At 51.6% G+C, this 21,867-nt stretch overlaps 6 protein-coding genes across 6 annotated transcripts; 4 read left to right on the forward strand and 2 right to left on the reverse strand.

Moving 5' to 3' along the window:
* Positions 1-61: 61 nt before the first annotated feature.
* Positions 62-1,354, forward strand: CTAM01_16797 (uncharacterized protein; the record flags this gene model as incomplete). Its single annotated transcript, XM_060532789.1, has 1 exon — positions 62-1,354. The coding sequence occupies one exon, from the start codon at positions 62-64 to the stop codon at positions 1,352-1,354; it is 1,293 nt and encodes a 430-aa protein (XP_060372628.1).
* Positions 1,355-2,486: 1,132 nt separating this feature from the next.
* CTAM01_16798 (peptidase M16 inactive domain-containing protein) lies at positions 2,487-5,646 on the reverse strand (the record flags this gene model as incomplete). The annotated part of the gene is made up of 4 exons (XM_060532790.1): positions 2,487-2,749; positions 2,801-4,451; positions 4,508-5,362; positions 5,428-5,646. The coding sequence occupies 4 exons, from the start codon at positions 5,644-5,646 to the stop codon at positions 2,487-2,489; spliced, it is 2,988 nt and encodes a 995-aa protein (XP_060372629.1).
* Positions 5,647-7,623: 1,977 nt separating this feature from the next.
* On the forward strand, positions 7,624-9,565 carry CTAM01_16799 (uncharacterized protein; the record flags this gene model as incomplete). The annotated part of the gene is made up of 7 exons (XM_060532791.1): positions 7,624-7,726; positions 7,889-7,905; positions 7,972-8,060; positions 8,347-8,464; positions 8,520-8,699; positions 8,748-9,213; positions 9,480-9,565. 7 exons carry the CDS (start codon positions 7,624-7,626, stop codon positions 9,563-9,565), a joined length of 1,059 nt encoding a protein of 352 aa, XP_060372630.1.
* A 3,397-nt stretch (positions 9,566-12,962) lies between these two features.
* CTAM01_16800 (uncharacterized protein) lies at positions 12,963-14,313 on the forward strand (the record flags this gene model as incomplete). Its single annotated transcript, XM_060532792.1, has 2 exons — positions 12,963-13,007; positions 13,066-14,313. Coding segments are annotated over 2 exons (1,293 nt in total), but the record flags the coding sequence as incomplete, so codon positions are not given.
* Positions 14,314-15,193: 880 nt separating this feature from the next.
* Positions 15,194-17,225, reverse strand: CTAM01_16801 (uncharacterized protein; the record flags this gene model as incomplete). The annotated part of the gene is made up of 4 exons (XM_060532793.1): positions 15,194-15,539; positions 15,785-16,521; positions 16,955-16,996; positions 17,223-17,225. 4 exons carry the CDS (start codon positions 17,223-17,225, stop codon positions 15,194-15,196), a joined length of 1,128 nt encoding a protein of 375 aa, XP_060372632.1.
* Positions 17,226-20,255: 3,030 nt separating this feature from the next.
* Positions 20,256-21,867, forward strand: CTAM01_16802 (uncharacterized protein; the record flags this gene model as incomplete). The annotated part of the gene is made up of 2 exons (XM_060532794.1): positions 20,256-20,502; positions 20,955-21,867. Coding segments are annotated over 2 exons (1,160 nt in total), but the record flags the coding sequence as incomplete, so codon positions are not given.

The raw sequence follows: 21,867 nt of genomic DNA on the forward strand, positions 1-21,867 counted from the left end.
TCTTCACGCCAGCCAAACCGACGACTCTCTCACTTCGACAATTCCCTCACTTCGGGGCACAATGTTCTTTCCAGATGCCTTAGACACAGTCTTGACGGAATTGCTAGGATTTCATCACGAAGACATCAGGTTGTCTTTCAGTGCTGAGCATCAAGTTTCCATCGCCACCCACAGTCTACCAATACACTCACAAGCTGTTCCCAAACTCTCCCACAGCGTCGACTCTCCTTCCTCGCCGTCTTATGATGAGAAATACGCGATTGGCGTCACCAAGGGATTTGACAAAGGCTTAGACGAGGAGCATCTCCAAGAGACTCCTTCGTCTGATATTGGGCCCCTCACCATCGTTGTCCGCGATTTGACACTCTCACAAGAATGTCAAAGTCGCCCTCTGCTATCACCTCGCAGATCCCTGGCTGCCCTCTCTGAGTCCAGCCATCCCTCGGCCACCGAGCGTATTCAGGCAAGCGAGACCTTGGACGGCCTCGAATCCGACAAGGAGTCTCAGGGCAACGTGCAGAGAACTTCTCAGCCTTCCGTGCAAAGGCATAACGAACCCCCCGTCGGCGACTGCGAGACCAAAGGCTCCCCCAAAAGCGACGTTACCTCGAATCGTCGCCAGAATTCTATAAGCCAGTCGGAAGCCTTTCTCCAACAAAACTCAAACACCGACTGCGTTGACGAAAGCGCAATTGATGATGATTCCGAGTCGGAAGCCTTTCTCCACCAAAACTCAAACACTGACTGCGTTGACGAGACTGGCAAAAGGTCTAGCATTGACGAGGAGACCTTTTTCCAGCGTACCGACAACAACAGCAAGCTGACCTCGCGTCGCTCTCTTATTACCATGATGGTGGTTGAGATGGACAACCGCGGAGGGGTAGGGAATGTTGCCTCTCGGTCTGTCTCAACACTTCCGTTTCGTACCAGCCACCCGGCCCTGCCTACCTTAGCCGTCTCTCCCAATGATTCCGACGACGCCCCATTAATGATGAAGCGCGATAACGGCAGGCCGCATCTGAAGCCCATCACCGAGGTGCCACGGTTTGCTCCTCGGCCTATCTCCAAGAGTGCCAGCCGCTGGTGCGAAGCAGTCCTCTCCCCCCGAACCACACGACGAAACATGCTAGCGACAGAATTGACCAAATCTGTCCGATGGAACATGCTTTGGGAGCGCGGGCAGAAGTCAGCTACTGCTAACGCAGTGCTCAAGCGCCGCCATACCTCCCACGACGTCGCGAACCTGAAGCAGTATCCCGAGATCGCCCGGACAACCACGAGGAAGGATGGTTTCATCGATGCCCTATACCTCGCTTATCACACAGGCGATGATTACAACACAAGGGGATGGTGACGTGCATGGTCGCGAGATGGGAACTCTGGAGTCACTACGGCGACAAAATCCGAATAATTATTCGATTCGCGCGACTTCGAATGGGGCCGCGGAGGCCTTACTGTACAGAGACGCGCATTGATCTGCGGAACAAGCTGAAGGAGAGATGGATTCATGATAATGCGGCAGGATTCCACGGTCACATTTGTATATACAAGAATGACAACCTTCCGATGTGTTCGCGTTCGCCAGATCCGATGATCTGGTTGCAGCCCGCGACGAGCGCACTCGGCATTTCTTCGGATAGACCGCAATCGCTTTAGGCACGAACTAGCATGGCAAATGATGAATCATTGAATGGGAAACATGAAGAGAAGCCCGATTTCAAATGTATGGGCCGTTGGAACTGAACATTGCGCAAGGCAATGCGCAGTGGGATGGCCCAAGGCATGTGACCGATGCTGATTCCAAGGGTGACGCGACTAAGGTCCAGGCATTTCCGCTTTGCACGGCTCGCGTACCTATAGCGCATAAGACAGGGCTGATTCATGCCTCCTCTGAGGCGGAATCTCGACCAGAAGACAGCATTATCTTCGACGGCTGCCCATCTCACAGCCTCTCAATGACATACTACGCTTGCAAGAACGGATTTCATGGTGATCAGCAAGACGAGAAGTCAAGCACCGGTGAGATTTCCCTTTAGCGCATGAGCCCAAAGTCAACCTCTCTTCGCGCCGCTCACGGGTCACCGATGTAGTCAAGCCAAGCGACCACAACCGTACCACCTCAGTGCTCGTCCCAGTACTCTTAAGACTGGCGATTGGATCACCTGCCAAATGATGTTTGCCATATTTGTCCCAAATCGGAATGAGAACGTACGTCGTCTTTTCCAGACCCTCTCACCGAGGCGCCTCGACATCCTGTCGAATTCACGCTCGAACAAAATACTCGGCAACAAAGACATCTCGGTAGAACCCTAGGACACATGTTCGCTGATCTGGCGATGGAGATAGTGGGGCTCACTCTGCCGGCGCTAGAAAAAGATTCACTACGACTCAATTCGTATGCCCTGAAATGGTCGCTAGCTCCAAATGTTGCTAAATGTAAAATTGAAAGCATAAGTATCGTACCATCCCGGAACGTTACCGACTCGTCATTCCATGAACGCCTCGGGGGGATTCATGGGAGTCAATGGCATGGCGGATAAATCCTTCTTGAAGCAGTCAATATCAGTGAAGCGGGTTGAGTTTGACGTGGTAGACATATCGAGTTTTGTCTTCTCCGAACCGTCTGCTCGTGCAAGAAGGTGGACCGAAAGCTTCCCTCGTGTCAGAGACCCTGGCTTCATGTATTGCCGACAGAATTCGACGATGTCATCCAGAGTGAACGTCTTAATGCACTCCGCGTCTTTGCAACCTGGAAATCAATGAGCTCTCAATCAGGCGTGACGTGAAGAAGTAAACTCACGGCCTTCAAAGTCATAATATTTGCTTTCGATCTGTCCCCAGGTCCACTTGCTCTCTTGTATGAGATTCCTAGGCTTTTGAAGGCATCTGAGAATCAAACTTCGCTTGTGTTTGTCAAAGTCGGCCTCGGACATGCCGTGCAGGACATCACAGAAGAAGCGTAAGAATTCTTCGATTCTTGACTCGAGGTAGGCCGGTCTCTGCTGGCTCTGAATCTTAAAGCTTATACCGCAGGTAGAAAAGAAACTTCGGAAGTCGCTGTCGACCACATATCCCAACTGCTCCTTGGTTCGCAGCTGGTCGAGCACGGGTCCTCGTACCATCTGATGAAAGAGCATCGCCTTGGCCCTCTTCGATCGGTCGCTGTTATCACCAACATATAGAAACATTTCGATACAGTGGTTGACGTTGTCCGGGTCCTTCAGCGTCTTCTCATAAAGGAACTCCGATCCCTTGGGTATGATCAGGGATTGAGAGACAGGCCGCTGTGTTTCGAGTGTTTTCGGCGGCCTCAAAGTCGCCGCAACCAGGTCTGCCAGGCGATGAGCCTCACATATCTGCAGATCGCCATGTGCGTAGATCTCAAGATGCATTGGCGCCAGAAGCTTCTTTCGGAAATGGCGAACGTCGTCGATGGTAACGCTCGCCACATTCTCCCGAAGCGTTTCAACGGCATGCCAGGGTTCGGAATTGAGGCAGCCCGTAAGGTACCAAACCTGCTTATAGGGCTTGTCTAGCTCGTCATTTTGATACTCTAGGGTTAGATCCTCTTTGATCATGTCAAATCTCGTCTCGGAAAACTCTAGACGACTCACAGCGTCGAGAACGTGCTTCAAGAGACTGTCGAGTTTCGCCTCATACCCAGAGATTGTGAGTAGCAGCCCGTGGCTGGAACGGTCAATGCCAAATCGAAGACCTGCAAGCGTGGCGTGAAAGTATTCTGTGTACAAATGGTCCATCATGAGATTGACGAAGAGTCCACTTGTGACAGCATCTTGGGGGGTCGAATAAATATCCGGATGCCAGCATTTGATCGTAAACGTGGCTTTGGGCTCGTTAAAAAAGTCACTCTCCTTCCACCATACCCGCATAGTGGATTCGTTCCGAATGAGTCTTGGTGGCGTGGAGGACCCGGAGCGCTTTTCCTTGTCGAGGTCGATGATGACGGGAATTAAGCTGTTGCGATGGGGAAAATGAAGCTTACTGGTTTGTTCGGGGTCCATACATGACGCAGCCTCCTTGATGTCTTTCATGAAGTCATCAGGAATCTTCTCCCAAAAATATTCAACTCCATACCACCTTTCCTGCTTCCAGCTCTCCTCTTGGTTGTAGCCTTCAGGCAACTCCTGCGACACAATGGTCATGCGGAAGTTGTCTGGCCTTAAGCATGCTACACACCTCTCGATGAGGTCACCGTCAAAGGTGCGCAGTAGGGAATGGCCGCTAAGCAGCCACTCACGCGGCATAGGCTCCTGCATTAGTGCACTGATTGTACAAGCAAAGGTTGCCTCGTCTGTCTTTTCCGGGTACTTGAAGTTGACGTCGGCCATACTCTTGATCTCATCAAAGATCCACTCCGGAGGGGGTGACTCCCGGAGGAGTGAAACATATCGGAAAAAGACGAGAACCACATGCTTGTAGTTCTTGATGCCCTGTGATGAATGTGAGCCTCGAGTTCCAGGATTCAAGCATGGGGTTTTAAGTTCACCTCCTCAGTCAGACGTATGTCGCAATGGAAGATATCAGGTGTGCCATCGCACACAGATTCCGCATACGCGCGTAACTCATTGGACCATCCCTTCTCTTTAAGGTAGGCCGTTATGCTTCCCGGTCCCTTATGGCCGATCAAATGGCTGATGTACCGGTCAGGCTGCGAAGTGCACGTCTGTCTATGCTCGGGAAACGGAAAGCGCAACCTCAACTCGCGCAGGTTCATGATGGGCTTAGCGAATACCTGTACACCTAGCTCACTTTCACGATAGGGGAACTCTTCCTTCCACCGGTTGGGGACCAAACTCTTGTTCTGAATGCCAGAGAACATTTCTGCGACCCAGTTCTCCAACACGTTCAGAGGCTCCCGTCCCAATACTACCAACTTCATCACATTCGCCGAGTAATGCCTCTTCCAGAAAGCGACCAATCGATCTCGGATATCAATGCCCTTGGCCTCTGGTTGGGTCTGAAGAACATCAAGATTGCCGGTAGCGAAACGATGGTAAGGATGCTTGTGATTGGAGAGGCTTTTCTCGACTTGTTCCAATCGCCAAGAATCTAGTTGCGTGTTCTTTTGATGCTCGGAGTGGACAGCCTGCAACTCTCGGTCGATGGTATCTTTGGAAAAGAGGGGCGAGATAAAATTCTCGGCAAAGCGGTGGAGGGCCTCCTTGAGGGGCGAGGGGTTCGTTGAAGACGGCTCTTCATTATTTTTAGGCTTTGCTGCCACTTGAAAAACGTATTTCGTAGATGTTGGCATCGTGTGAGCGTTTGAGTAGCCGTTGTTAACGCCCAGATACTCAAAGAATCCGTTTTCCGCAGGGAACTTTTTGTTGCCCTTGGACAGTAGCTGTGAAGTAGGCGTCAGTTGATCATTCTTAGCATGTAAAGGATTCCGACGTCTCGGCTTCATACATGCTCCACGGCGTGAGCCATGCCAGGCATATCCTCTTCGTCACTGAAACTCCCAACATGGACATTAAGGGAGGCGCTAGCATTGTCTGTGTCTGGATCATGAGCTAGAAGAACTTCAAGCTCGTTGGGTAGTCGAATGACACGACCTTCCCGCTCATGGCGCAAAGGTTTTTCGAGGCGATCCGTGATAAGTTCAACGGTTGCTGTGTTGGACACCATCGCTGCCGACCGTGAAGTGAAGCAAGTGAAGTGTTGCGAAGACCCGGGTGTAATGGAGCTCAAGCGTGAGGCAGGAGGAATAATCTCTTAGGACCTGTTGGTGTTTTCGACAGCCTGAACGCGAGACAATGTGTGTTTGTAGCGTCCATACATGGAAGCCCAGAACAAGTTCAACACACAGGAAGAGAGCATCAGGCTACGAAGCAAAGAAAATGGCTCGTGGTCATGGTTATGCTCGTAGTGCGCCCGCTATCTGACTCATCTGAGCCGCACTGCTATCCGGGTTGGGACACGATGCCAGTGGGTCGCGTGTTACAGACTGCACCTACGTGGCCATTTAGATGCACTTGGTAGCGTGAAGTCCACATTAACCCTGCGGAAGAGCATCCCATTCGTGGCAGGCGCTCTTTCGCTGTCTCATGGAGTCACCAAAGATCATCTCGGTAAGCTTTCGTCACTTAGGTGTGAATGACCAGGAATCATATGCAGCAGCAGGCCTCGACCGTGGTCGCGCAGTGCGCAGGGACAGGGCTGTGTTAAGCAAGACCGTCCATCGAGGTTTGGTCCGCTGTGGTATGCGAGAGGCTTTCTGACCGTGAACGTATCAGGCTGCCTTGGTTGTTGCCACGTTGACAGCATGTAAAGCCGCCTGGCCCATTGTGAGGGCCTCTTATGAGACCGAAGCAGCGAAAAGGGGCCGTGGCTTGGCTTGGGGGGAAGTGAATATTCGGACACAAGTATCATTTGAGCGAACCGCCTATTTCAGGTCGATCTCAACATGGCTGGTGGCAAACAAGCACATGCAAGGTCACTACCCGCAACGAAAGCACTACATTCAAGCTGCAATCCTTGTCAAAAGCATAGTAGAGCACGAGAAACGTGAGAGTAAGCGCGCTTCGACTGTGACAAGCTATGATGGCAAACTCTCAGCCTCAATAGGCGCAGACCCACACGAGCGTAAGGCGGGCGTACAGACAAGATTAGTGGGGTGTAATTCCAGTGCGCTGATCTCCAGTACAGGTTCTGCACTCCTCCGAGTCCTGGGCATGTATCCCTGGCTCCTTGTCGGCGTTTTTGGTGTCTTCTCACCCAGCCCTCCCGGGTTCGATCAGGACCCGTTCGCAGATATTCATGGCATGAGTACGCAAAACGCCCGCTGAAACTTGCTTTTATGCTTCACACAAGGGTACGTAAGTAACGTTGCTAGCTCGACACGGAAGCACTCCGTGATTTTTATGCTCAAGGCGATTGGAGGGAGGTCAGAGCCACCAAGGCTGGCGACTTGTTTAGCCAGCCGAGCAATAATCAGCCAGGGCATCTTTAGGGATAAGTGATCGATTCATCCGACGTAGGCAACAACATACCATGTCAGAGAGCTCTCTCTTGCACCGAGCGGCTGCTGAATGTCACATTCATATCCTCGATTGGCGAAAGTGAAGCCTACGAACCAGCTCATCATTATCCAGTTCATCATAACCTTGCAAATATATTCCACACCCGCAGCAAGTCTCGTCCATCTCGTCAGTGTCGAACTTACTCGACAAATAGACGTAATTGAGGAAGAGATTAATACAGACGCGAACATACTTTACCTTACCGGGCAGCGATAGAGAGTTTCCCGTTCTTCGTAAAGCAGTTCCAGAGCTCGAATGAGAGGGAGTGCTTGTATCGCACTCTCGGTCCACAACTGACCGCCCTTCGGCTGCCAGCCTGTCTCAGGTGCCTGGTGAGCTGGCAGCTAATAAGTAATTACTGCACTTGGTTTGGTCAAGGTGTAGAGCCCAAGACATATACTTGATTGTATGCTGGCTCGAAACCCTGCAGTGCTTCGTTGTTCCGGCCGCGGAGTGGACGAGATATGTTAAGGGCCGCTCGCTAGGTCAATAGGATTCATCTACCTATCTCCATCACTACCTTTACCGCTAGATAAGGTAAAGTCAACGAGTCTATTTAGCATGCAATAGGTGACTCAAACCCATGTGCCCTATCAGCACCGTCCACGCACAACAGATGCACCAGGACCCTTACACTTTGCCCCAGCCGCGGAGGCTTGGCCAGCATACGACCATGTCTCGTCTAGGTACGGTGACAAAAGTGAGGCTTCTTAGCGCCATTCTCCGCTCATGAAAAACACACAGAGAGGAAAGCGGCTGGCTGGCGATGTCAGAATTACAACATGTTATTTTGCTATCAGGCAAAAAGCACCGATAAGGGGCGGGTTTTGGGCCATAAAATGCTCTAGTATCCCCCCAGAACACAGTAAGTCATCTATCTATGCCAGTCGGTACAGTCACCGCACAAGACAGATCATGTTGGTCCCTTCAGCTGAGGAAACCGAGGCCGGGCATGGTACCAACGCAAGAGGCTCTTCGCATGCGTCTGCGGAAGCCGGCTCAGGGCGGCTCGGGATACAGGTGAATGGTATTACTCATATAAGAGTAAACACCGAAAAAGTTACTCGGACACAGCACGAGGCTCCACCTTTTCAAGTGAGTCGAGGCTTCTGAATATAGCATAGATACTGATGATTTCCGAGGCACCAGCAGGAAAACCGCTTCATGTCAATCCCGAAAGAAGCACAAGAAGACGGGGGGACTTGGGGAAGCATGGCAACGCAAAGGCTGATTTGAGACGAGGTCTATGGCTCTTTCAATCGGCTGTCAATGACGAAGCGTTGAATTCGAGGATTGCGGAAACCAGTGGCCATGATCCTCGGGAGATTTTGGCAGCGGTCTCCAAGTTGGAGGATGACAAACTCTTTATTGCCAAAGAAGGATTAGCTTCCCCTCCAGAGCCAACGACTCTGTCTGGCTCGAATGTAAGGACATTGAGATGTTTCGAAAGCTCCCACGTTCTAACTGAAAGTTACACAGGTCACAACTGCGCTCTTGCCTGCTGGAGCTTGGTTGAGTCCGGCGAAAACTCCGGGGATGATGCCAGGTCCCGTTCGCTACTCCAATCAGGTCAATGAGGGCGGCGGCAACCAATACAACGGGGATTTTAATATTTACTATGGCCTTCCAGAGACGTTCAACGGCAATCGAAGTCTTGATGTGAGTCGGGACTTTCAGTTTTGTTTCATCATGCTGACACACATCTAGACGGTATCCAGCCCGAAAGGTGAACTGGAAATTCCGGCTCTTCCCAAGTCCGGCCCTGACATAGAGGATGTTCCTTCGCGTGATTGCGAATCCGAAGATGCAGGCGACACCTGTGTCGGAAATGGAGGCATTTCGATAGCGCTTGACAACGATACACCAGCTTGCCGGAACGAGGCCGTTGATCACCAAACCCCCCAGTACAAAGGGGTAGAGGAGCACCCTGATGTCGGCACACAGCAACTTGTTAAGCCCAGCACGTCTGGAGAAGGTAGTCCCTGTGACAAACTCCTGCCTGGTCTTCTCAAGGATCAGAATGTTCGACTGGTGGGACCGCATCTTGAGGGACGCGACGCAGAAGGACAACTGAATCGCTTCAAAACCCTTCGAAAACCAACTGCTGCAATCTATGTGGACGATGCGAACGAATGCCTCACGACAATTGAAGGAATTGTGGCTCATGTGGAACGTGGATCGGTCTTGTGGTGTTGGGAATGTCGAAAATGCACGGAGTATAATTTTACGTTGGGTGGCGGCGAGCATCACGGAGCTTTCCTTCGGCGCATTAGCTAGCCTAATTACCGACGGCCTTCTCGGCATTAGAACGCAATACATCGCTTTTGATTTCCACTGACAACTACCTGCCGTCTTATCCGATGGTTAATTACTGCTAAACTTCCCATTAGGCTTCCATTCTGTGGATTCATTGACCCACGCAGACCATGAACACTCTAGACTATCTGTTTGCGGGCTGCGAACATAATTTTGCCAGAGCTCTCCAGGTCTACATGATCCGTGCTGGCGGTGCAGGCGCAACCTAGGACCAGTCTCCAGAAGACTGACGGGAACATTGAGCCGTTCAGGCTGGGCGATTCAGATGACCAATATAGCAGCCAGCACCGTTTATCAACGGTCTGGATGCTTGACACAAACATCAATGGCATATCGCATCTTCCAGGCTACCGTCTTGGATTCGGCTACGCGGTATGAGATGAGTTCGCAAACGAGCCTTCAGCCTTCAGTGATGAGGAATAAATCTGAGGGCAATACATGCTTCTTCTGCTTTGCAAGTGACGGTTCTAGCCTGGCGGTCAATTTCCGCCACCTCGATGAGCAACGGCGCAGTGTAGGCGAATGTCACCAAGACGAGTGACCCGTGGCTTACTATGTCTCAAACATGCAGTGTCGTGGCCTACATGCGGTGTGGCACACTGTTGACAGACAAAGTACAGCTGTGTGCGTAATGACTCAAATGACTCAATTCAATGTAACGTGGAATGGTATAATTGATTACAAGACCCAGAGCCGTTCAAATCGAACCCGATCTTTCTAGATTGTCCAAGCTGCAAGAATCAAGTCTTCCCCCCGTCCACACAACGATTCCTACGATGATGAACATCCCCTGTGTTCAAGATCAACTACATAGAGGTACACATTTCTTGCTTGATTTGGGAGAGAACCATGCTAATCGGTTCTCCTCGGTGGTGCAGTGGTTACCAGACAAGACCTCGAACTGCCTTCTCACCCGCAAACATGGGCTGGTAAGGCCGGAGTGAAGGACCTGTGGCGTTGCGTGGGTGGACCTCAACTTGTGCAGCTGGCATTCGGCCTGACATCATTGTAATGTGTATGCGGCCACGGGGGTATGAGCATTAACCTCGCAAACTGCGGATATTGTAGTGCCCCCAGGCGCTCCAATTGTCAAGTGATCCACGTCAAAACCAAGTTCACAGAGCTCGCTGGCGGTGGCATCGGCTCCTTATTACCAACTTTGTGGCAGCCTCGGCCGTCTACGATGATTCTTGGCGACTCCGTCGACAATTTGTAGGACGTCACCGCATCAACCACAAGAAGTAGCAATCAGAAATACACATCTTTTCCAACATTATTTTTCACATTTCGCTGGCCTTAATACCAGTTGATCATTAAGCCTGATATAGAGACAATGCGGCTGAACCGGCACCTCCTGGTGCTCGAATGCTGACATCAATCTTCCTATATGGGACAAGGGATGCCTCGTTGTGGTGTGAGGAAAAGCAAATTGCGAACCGAGATCTCTCCCCTCACACCCCGTAGTCACCGACTTCTCTTGTCGCCTCAAACTCCTTCGCTACCTCATTTGACAGCGCCTCACACACGGGCCAAGTCTGCCAGCACACACTTCAGTCACCCGCTCCTGAAGTACTTGGGCCGTCGATCAGCTGCCATCGTCTTGCCCTCAGCGAAAGCTGACTCACAAATCCACTATAAATCTAAGTCTGCAGTCTCCCGATACGTGCGTCTCAACACACTGAGGTTCACGCAAGACTCCCTACGAGCGCGAGAGCGGACCATCACCTGGCGGCAATTCTCAACAAAGGTAATTGGTCTCTATCTCTGGGCCCAACGGGCCTTGGTCTGATCAAATTGAAATCAACATGGCCTAATTGACTGACTGGTCAGAACCCTCGATGACGCTGCAATTTCCTCTACGTATGAGACCGCAGGAACACCATGTCGGACAACACTCTTGCTATGCACGATGCCAAATGATCGACCAGTTGTCCGCCCTTCCACTTGGGCAGCCCCAGAGTCTAGGACCTAAAACACCGAAGGCATACGTCTGGACATGCGTAAGTCGTTTGAGACGCAGTATTTATCGGCCACGACTGATGCATAACGATAGTGCCGGTGCGCCTAGGGAGGGCAGGCCCTGGGAAATGGGCAATGTTGCAATTGTGGAGTTGGACGATGTGGATATTGTCCAGTCAGCAGTTATAAGAGCAGGACTACTATCGAAACAAGGTGTGCGATCAGGCTTCTTGAGCTCTCCTAAATCGTAACCTGTTCTAAATCATCGATCTACGGTCGTACCGAATTCTGGAGTGATGGCCCGTTCAGTTATCAATTGGTGCACGCAGCATAATCGAACGCGGGTCGTCCTCGAGCCGATGAAGGCCATTGTCGGGCCTGGATGACGTCCATTCTGGCGCCCGACTGTATCCGCCAGAAAGAAGAAATGGGGAATTGCAGGGCCGGTGTGATGGGGTCAATCCCTTTGCTACAAGTCAAGTGGGGCGTCCTTAAACACACAACCAAGTACAGTGTACGTGACACTGAGCCTGGAAGTCGCGACACGCCCCCGACTTTCCACGGACAAGGGTGTCGGTACCGCCTGCTCGCCTTCCAAGCAACCCAAATTGGGTGGCCTTGGCGCCGCAACAGGGGCCGCTACGCGTGGCAGACCACCAATCACACATTGCCTAGCAAGCCAGATCGAACCTAATTTTGTGGTTGTTTGCCAACGACGCGCCAATCCCTGTCAGATCACCTTCCCTGCCCTCCGCCGGAACGAGCCTGCCAGGGTCCGGCGGCTTCTTTACAGCCCGTGAGTGCTTCATCTTCCCCAAATCAGCTACCTCTTCTGTGCAGCTCCACTGTAGTCGACCTGTCAAGTGTCGCTGCAGCGGGAAACACGCGAAACCACTGCCTGTCCTGGAGAGTGCTTGATCCTGGGAAGCTTCTCTCCTTCCCTTTCCCTGCGTTAACGGCGCTATGTAATGAACACCGCCGGGTGACTCCGGCTGCCAGACCGCATGGAAGTGGGTCGATACCTTTGGGGGTGTCAGGGCTTCGTGAAGTCGACAAGGGACCGTTCCCTGTTCCGAGGCCTGGCTCAGGGCCGTCCTTCGGGCCACTCCTAGTGATTCGTCCTCGGTGTATACGGAGGAGCCATGCCGTGATCATTGCTGGGAACGTGATAATGCGGGCGAACTTCGTAAATATCCCAAACTTGATGCCTCTAACCTCCGACCTTTCATTGAGTCGTCCTTCGAGCTAGCAAGGTCTCTGAGAGCTCCTTGCAGCATCCTCCTTCGCTGTGTGAGGGCCCCTCAGGCCTGAACCGTTCCAACAGGAACTCCACGAACGGCCACTGGGATGCGTAGCCCAGGCCTAATCTCGCTATTCGTGACCAGTCGCGGGACATCCGGTGATTTGAAAAGCAAGCCTCTCAGCCGGGACCGCAGAGAAGGTGGGCCGTCGGCGTCAGCTCAGCAGGCACTGTCCCCAGGAAATTTCCTACAATCCCCCGCCTGATACATGCAAGGATTACAATCAGCTTCATAGCTATAGTTGTAACAGGAGTAATGGGTCTCATCACGCGGATGGTTGGCTATACCCGGAAACATACGGATAGCAATAGCGAACCAAACCAATACGAGACCGAGATCTCTCAAAATTTGTGACTGGGGTAATCAAAAGGCGTCCAAGCTAAGGGACTTCATGTTTATCCCTCTCACCCACTGCTAGCTCTCATCTCATATGCGTATGAATGATGTAGGTGGTCCGGGATGCTCAAAAGAAGGACATCTCCCCAGTTGTGAATTCCCGCAAACCTCCTGGCAGTCAGCGTGTCAGCTCACTCGCCCTCTTGTCCTTCATGGCAACTCCAATCCAGCAGGCTGGGCTACTGCTCTTTCTGCCTGTTGAACTTCTAATTAAAATCTGTTGCCGGCCAGATCTTTCCATTAACGACCTGAAATGCGTTCGGCTAGCCAACCGAGCCTTTTACACCAACTCGACTTCCCTAATATTCCATCGTGTCTTCATTTCGAACTTGCGAAGGGACCTTGAGGCCTTCAAACATATCACGTCTACGCCTCACATCGCTTCTGTTGTCAGAGAAGTTGTCTTCCTCGAAGTTCCTGATTTCATCACCTACGAACATGAGCTTCAATACAGCAGGACAGGCCTGGACGCAACACCCAACCAGTTCGCTTTATGCCATAAAATCGCCGACAATTTCTGCAAGCCTAACGAGCCATACTTCGCGTCGAATTATCCTGACCGACACACCAGGCCCCTTATAGATGCGGTATCAGTCTACCGCCATCTGTTAGGGTCGATGTCAAAACTCACCACGTTAGCCTCAGAGCCAATCAGCACTACTCGATTGCTAGTCTTTGGAGCCGATATCGAAGACCCAACCGAGACGAACCGAGATGACTGTGAAGCTCTTATTAAAGATGCGACAGTGGACTATACCTCGTTTCCTGTTGTTGGATTCCGGGCCGTCTTCCCTCCCCTTCTTTCTTGCCCAAAGCTGGGGGTTTCAAGCCTAGTCTGCCGAGGGATGGGCATGAAGCTGTTTGAAGAGTACGGAACTGAGGGCCCACAAGCTCTCCTTCCCAGCCTTGCTCATAAAGGCCATATGGGTGTGAATAGTTTCGCGAGGCTCACATCCCTCGACCTGGATTTCACCTGGCTTATACCTGGGGATCTCTCCGAATGCCTTGCTGCCGCCGCTGGGCTACGTCAATTGCTCCTACGTGTGCAAAGGATGCAAGGACCTGAGGCCCTCAGAATTCATGCTAGTCAAAAGGACAAGTTCCATTTCAGAAAGCTGTTCTGTACAAATTTTCCCTGGAACAGACTCGAGGACATGCGGATCACCAATATCCCATTTTCCGATGGAGATCTATCCGCTTTTGTATTGCGTCATCCAAACCTACGACAGATGCATGTAGACGACCAATCCATCGATCTTTCTGAGACCGAGCACCGGATGAAGTGTTTGTGGAGTGTATAACAATTATAGATAATGGAAGTAAGAGTTCGGAGGGCCATGCTCTGATATTCAACACCAGCCTCCGAGCCTACACATAATATGTCGTGTACTCTACGGAGCAGCATTATTCAGAAGTACAAAAGTCTCAGATCATTCTCTTCATCACTGAAACGTCCGTCTCGCGCGCAATGTCTTTATCGAAAGCCGCCCCGTGTTTAAGCAACGTGTTGGCTATACCCATATCTCCGCGCCGAATCGCTCATGACAGAGGCTTCCTACCTTCTCCCCCCCTTGGTTCCAGGATCAGCCCCGTTAGCGAGCAGAAACTCTACGCATCCATCAAAGAGTTGGCACAAGCAATAGCGTGTTTTCAACATCGTTTCCAAAGTCAATCGAGTCAAACTCTTGGAGAAAACTAACGACCATCTGTCCCAGTTGCAGCCCGAGAACCATGACTCTAACCGACCCAGTAAAGGCTTCTCCGGAAGCGATAGTAAAATACTTAGGAATTATTGGCTTGCTAGACTCAAACTGGACGTGTCCAAATTGGTGCAGAGTTGCATCTATCAGAAAGGTCAACGCACCGGGAAACACCCGCAGCCTTCCGTGGCAAGTAATCAAGGAAATGGGACAAGATTTTCCGAATGTTTTCAACGTTATGAGCACGAGCTGCAAAATCCAGAGCGTCCAGGAACTTTTGTGTCGGAGCGCCGATAGTCTCAGTCCCTTTCATTGGGACGTCTGCGTCGTCGGCTCGGCCTGATTGGATGGCTCTCATAATGGGATTGCTCTCGCTACCGTATTCAAGCAGTGAGCAACCCAACGCGATAGAAATGTAGTATGCGCTATCTAGCCAGCGACAAGTGTGACGTGTGATGTGGTTGTTCAAGCTGTCGATGAACTAGTTGATAGACGATGAGAGTTGCTCGGTGTTCTTGCCCGAGAAGAGTATTGCATGAGCGCGTACAAAGGCTGCGTCAATCTCCTGCAGCCTGGTCTGTGTGCCATTGAGATGCGGGTCGAACAGAGTCATGATTGACTCGCGAGCAGACAGGAAGGGAAGTGGCACGCAGAGAGACTTCGTGTAGTAGAAGAGCTGCTGCAGAGCATTTGGACGAGCCAAAATAGCGAGGTGGTGGTAAAGACGACCCGTCTGAGGAGCCTTATCACTAGCTTTTGGATACCAATGGCGAGAGACTGAGGTCCAGACCTCTCTATCCTTAAGATCATCATCTTCAATAGTCATCCTGTAATAAAGGTCAACACGTATGGAACAAGAATATTGGTCACATTCTCTTGTCTTGAGTTTACTGACCGATAGCGGCTCAAGTCGCCAAGCCATTCAATCCAAATGTTTTGGAACGTTGGAACAGTCTCATACAGCAGAGTCATCATAGATCACGCCAAATAAATGAACGTAAGCATATGTTCGAGCGAGGCGGGCAGACGATGACGCAAAAGCTCCAAGAATGAATGAATCCCATGCCTCCACATGCGCTCCAACATTGCGTGCTTGCTCGCGAGCCGTCGCAATGCCGGACTGGCTAAAGGATGCTGAGAGGCAAGGAAGAAATCGTGGTGTTCATGTAGCAAAGTTCGATGTAGATCGATCAATGCCTGCCACTGCTCATTGTTCAGCTTGGGATTGGTCTCGTTGTTTGAACTTTGAGCGTTGTCGACTTCGATACACTGTGACTCGATCATATCGAGTCCAGCGTAGATGCCCTTCACCTCAGCAACAAGTTGTTCTTGGCTGATAGGGCGCGTCTCTAGCTGCTTGATTAGTACCTCAGCGTTATCAAAGTTCGAGAAACGCGGATGCTCGAACGACCGATCAGAAGCTGCTCTGGGGAGATCGGACCCATCTCTCTCCTTGTATCGCCCGCCGTCGGTCCGTCGAGGCGCAGATTCTTCTTCCTCAGGAGTCCATAATCTACCAGCCTTGTGTGCCGGGTCTCTTTGGAAGTCAGTGTCCTCAGCATAGCTGGCATCAGAAGCCTGTGGTTGCTGTCGAGCACGACTACGCTTTTGATGCGAAGACCCATGACCCCCATCCTTCCTCTTATTCTTTTCCGAAGATGGGCTGCTAGCCTCTTGACTGTCATGACCAGCCACAGATTCATGAGAACTCGGGTCGTCTTGGTCTATAGGCTCCTGTTTTGAGGCAGTTGATTCGAGCGGAGGTTGCGGCTGGTTTGACTTGGCACGTGTTCGCTGGCGGTATTGATCCTAAGATAGTGAACGTCAGCGTTGAAACAAATGGCTCTGCGAATAATGATATTACTGTAACCATGTTCTCTCTACTAAATCGGTTTGTTCGTTGTCGTGCCTGTCGTGATCGCGGTCCGTGAAATGTTGCTCCACATCGCTTTTCGTGGGGCTGACAGGAAACGTATGATCATTGCAATATGTGCATTTTCGTAGGTTCGAGTCGTTGGCACGCTCGTCATTGGTACTGCGCTTCGAAAGATTGAGACCCATCCCATGCGAAATTTTCGTCAGGTTGAATGTTTCCGCGTATGTTACGGCCAAAATCCGTGCAGGGACAGAAGGGGCGAGGGTGCTTCGGGCTAAAGTAATTCCCTAACGTGTTTTGGGTCGACCAGATTCTGGAGACGACAAACCAGCAATAGAAGAAGAAGGCCCTAGATACCTTCTATACTATGAGAACTTCGCTGTTCTCCTGAGATGAGCTGCCGTTGGTCTGCGAGTGATTAAGTACTGGAGCTCAAGTCTCCAAACGGAGGTTATTCAAATCCTTTGTATCATCCTAGATTGCGAGCCTTTATGGGCGAAGGCAGCGACGAGGCGGTTGACAGCGGGTGGGCGACCCATTCCGTCCTGTGTTCACGCTCACACCCCCAGCGGGGTTCGAGGCACACTTGAGGCGTTAATATGGACGCCCTGTATGCGGCTCTTCTGTGGCGAACCATGACTGCGGACCAGCCGTGGTTGGGATTCAGTTCCCCCTCCCTCTTTCGGTTTATTGAATAGAACTCCCCTTAAGACTTGACCATGGAGTTGTTTAACGCTAACGTAGGATACGTTCTGCCAAACAGAGATCTACTTTTTTCGTCTTTGCCGTCATTGATGGTGACGGTGTTATCTCTCTAGAAATTTTGGGAAGCGTATCGAAGGAGGTACTGAAGCCAGGTACCTCCTGCAGACAGCACCGAAGCCTCCGCCAGGCCACCAACTCCGAACCGAGAGGTAAGTGTTCCGAGTTGGTAGCGACAAGGATTTCAATAAGCTCTACGATAGCAGAGCGTCAGATGTGCTATCATCCGGCCGCGTTATTCGCCAGCAAGCGTCTCACAGCTTGTCCACAGCGCTGTACGCATATACTCCTCGGGTTACTCACCGCACTGCCTCTTCTCTCTTTGACCTGAAAGCATCCGTATATATTTCGTTATGACACGCTGTTGTTGCCTTGGTATACGTCTGCTGCCATTGAGATGTAAGTCCTAAGGCGTATGACTGGTCTGGCGCCTAGCATACACTTCGGTTCGACGAGGAGACGCTGGCCTTCCCGATTATCAGGTTCCTGCAAAGTCCAAGGATCACCAGTGAAGAGTAAATTCGTGGCAGCTGGGTTAGATTAGATTTCGTTTGGTTGGCGCTAGACTGACATTTGCTAACGTTGCATTATTTGGCGTGGTTAAGCGACGACAAACATCGTCAAGCAGACGTGATGGACCACTTAAGAAAACTTGTGGGGCACGAGGGATGAGGCGTTGGAGCTTGTTTACTGTGCACAGGGAGGTACGATCATTGGTCAGTGCACGACAAGCTTGTGGGTAATGGAATCGTCGAGGTGGGTCCACCATGCTGGAAATGGTGTTGGGCCATAGGGCGAAAGGGTTTCGAACATACGCCAAGAGTATGTACATAGCATGGGTGCACAGGGAGACACCCCCAGCACGCCCCGGTGTCAGCGGCCATCAGACACTGGGGCGTGCCAGTATGCGGAGAACGGTACGCAGTGTGTTATCAGGGGGTGTGCATGGCCGCGGTGTTACGCAGGATAATCCCTGAGCACCCATTACGCCCACTCATTCCCACCCCATCCCACCCCACCCGGCTGACAGGCCATACACAAGCTGAGGGCCCTGAGTTTTTCAGAATCTTGATGACTTGATTACGCCAAGTCCTGACAGAGAGCCCTCCACCGCCGCGGGGCAAGCTGATTCCGCCTAGCGAAAGCTGGAGTAATTAGAAACGGTCATCGTCAATCCTGGCAGGAAGCTCAGTCACCAATCAGTCCATCCCGAGTTCGCAAGCATTTCTGTTTTTTGCCAATCGATCTTTATTAGAGCCAACGCCATTGTCAAGATGACCATCTGCCAATGACTTTGAACAGCCCTTTCAACAGGAAGCGATGCTTCATTCCCGCTGTGCCTCGAAGCTGGGATACTGGCCTGGGCCAGCCTAGGTAGACTTTGCTCTATAATGTCACGTAGGGCGATGACAACCACGAAATCAGCAACTCTAGTTTCTGCTGGGCAGGCCTTGACGAGGCTCGCAATTAGCACCTTTCCTAAGAGAGGGCGGAATAAATGTTGGGCTGTACTCTGATGAACCGCGTCATAAGAGCTTGTAACGGATCAACGCGTTACCTGCCAGGATAACGGACGAACACACACACGACATACAGCACAGATGTGTTCCCGTTTGTTCACACACAGCGTGCGCGGTGCTTGAGTCAGGCGGCAATGACTGCGTGCGTTGGGCTAACTCAGCACGCGCCCGCCTTGCCACTGCTTTCTGACGACAAAGGGTCGAGGCTTCGGACCTGACTCAGGAGTACGGCGTGGGAAGCGCGCACACTCGGGCATGGCACCGGCATGACATCTTTGAGGGCTGAGGTCTAAGCCTTGATAGTGAGTGCGCTTAGCCGCAAGCCTCAATGCTGGGCTTGTTGGCGAGGGAGACATATGCTGGAGGTATACGGATACGGAAGAGTACTTTCGTCCATGGGTGGCTTCTCCCTAAGTGTGCGAGCGACCAGCACGCTGTGACATCAATGTCGCCTTCTTAGAACTTGGTTCGTTGTACCGTACAAGGATCAGGGTCCGTCGCAGCTATAGGCAGCTGCCCTGATTTGAACCGAGTCAACTCTTGGCTATGGAACCACAAGTGTCCCCTTCCACGCCCGGAAGGCAGTCATGCAACCAGGTACGTCTCCAAGCCGCCGATTGCCTGGCCAATGTCGTAGGGAAAAGTCCAGTTCGTTTACAGGGTTATGTTCATTCTTCGCTCAAAGGTGCCGGCCATAAGATGATCTAGCATACTCCATTGAATCGCATGCTAGGTTAGGAGCTGAGCCTCAGCGATCGATAGCTCCCCCCTCTTGGGCGACGAAAACTAATCAGATTCGTCTTCGAGACGCCGTAAAATGTGTGATTCGTCATAATTCGCGCGGCTGCCTACTTAACACCATACATTAGGGCCATGGTAACCCGGTGTTGATCGGCCCGAGCACCACAGATTCAGTCCGATCGGCTGCGTCCTGTGTTCTTTCCCTTCCCCAAGGTATCCACTAAGGTACATAGTGTATAAAGACCTCGCTACTGTCTCCGACGCAAAAGCTCTGGTCTCCCGAGAGGCGAAGTGCCAGACCACAACGAGCCGCACTGCCAACAGAGTTCAGGTCCCATCTGTCGGACTCCTCGTCGTTTTGCACCACTCGCCATTTGCACAACTCAGCTCAGCACTGTCTGAAGCAGACAATGACATATTTACTAGCCGAAGGTGGCCGATCAACTGACCGCACTGACCATAGTGTCAGCTTCCGCACAATGAGCAATCAACGTGTGACGAGGTCTGTAGCGGAAGCTCTGCATGAATATCATAAGTCGGGCGGGTATCTGCATCAATTAGATCACCTGAAGCACAGCCGGAATCGAAAGCCGCCTGCGATTGACCACGCAGTCTCTTCACAGACTAGAGATGAGACAAGACGAATGACAGTGACGCTGCATCTCGACACATCTCAGGTGCCCCTCCCGGGCAGTATGCTCGACAACGCAACCGCTAGACATAGCGAGACCAAGACTGCATCTATCAACGAAGTCCAAGCCATTTATAATAGGCTTGTGGTGGCAGAGAACGAACGCTACAAGGCCATCCCCACCCAATATTCTCAACCGGACTCAGTGCTCAGTCATGAGCAATGGAAGGACATTGTCGCGTGTCATTATACGCTTCTGTGTGAGTACTATGACTTTTTGTCAACCACGCAGGATGACTCTGCTAGTCCAGAAATGCGTGAACTTGCGAGCAAGTATGCAATGCCAGCGCGCTTGTGGGAGAAGGGGATACGTTCCTTGTTGAAAAGACTAAACGGCTGTTTGCCTAAATCACGCGACCACATGTGTACTTTCATCGACTTGGCGTGTTTCATCATGGCTCGAATGTACAAAACGGTGCCGGCCTTTGAATACACTTGGATTGAATATCTTGGTGATCTGGGTGCATACCGGTGAGTAACATGGCTTCTGCGGCGTCGCCACCTGCTGATGACTCCAGGATCGCTATGCAAGACGGTCACTTCGAGAACCGTGAAGCTTGGACATCAACTACACGTCAATGGTACTCCAAGGCTAGTCATAGGTCTCCCTCGATCGGCCGTTTTTATCACGGATTAGCAACCTGTGCGAAAGCGAACACTCTCGAGCAGCTCTTCTTCTACACAAAGTCTCTCTGTGTACGAGTTCCGTTCCTAGACGCTCGGGATTCCCTTGCGGTGTTCTTCAAACAGAACATGGACGAGGTCTCCGGAACGTCCGTGGTAAGCACAAATTCGTACGGCTTCAATGAGACTCCTGACATCAAGCTGACGAACGAGGTGGCCGTATCTCTTGACCCGAGTCGCGTAGATGACGGAACCGAGATACTTGACCACCTGGAGTCCGAGGGCATGATACATTTGGCCTTGGCAGTCGATCTAGAGGATTCCGACATGGTGATGATTGATATCATGACTCCCGACGCGGACGAGCTCGGTTGTATGGAGCAAGAGTCTCCAGTCGCCATCGCCGTACCTCTCCACGACGAGGAGGTGACCGGAGCTATGGATATCACCACTGTCTTCGTACGCGCTCACGGTCTTCTGTTCTCTGAGAAGGACCACAATCAGTTCATTGCCCAGTCGAAAATCTTGACTAGACACCTTGCTGCATCTGCTTGCCAGTGGACGGAGCATGGATACCACATATCCATCGTCCTGCATTGCGCTCTACTTGAGTACGGTAGCGAGAGCAACCCGATCATGAGGATCATCAAACAAGGACGTGGAGACGAAGGAGACATGGCAGTCAGCGACACCCCAAACTTCGACGAGAGGCAAACCGTTCCAACTCAAAGATTTAACGACGCGCTTGAGTTTATTTCCCGTGCCCATAGAGCTGTGTTTGGCCTCCCTGGCGATGAGATGGCGTACCCCTACCTGCATGTCACCCTGGTGTTCTTGCACCACATGTCACAGTTCCCCGACGCGATGGCCTATATCGAGGAGAAGATGCCCTGGAAGAGGATCTCCTTATGTCTTAATAGCGCCATGAAATCATGTTCATC

Source organism: Colletotrichum tamarilloi (genome assembly GCF_030869305.1).
Source record: "Colletotrichum tamarilloi strain Tom-12 chromosome Unknown Scaffold_264.1, whole genome shotgun sequence".
In the NCBI taxonomy this organism is placed as follows: domain Eukaryota; kingdom Fungi; phylum Ascomycota; class Sordariomycetes; order Glomerellales; family Glomerellaceae; genus Colletotrichum; species Colletotrichum tamarilloi.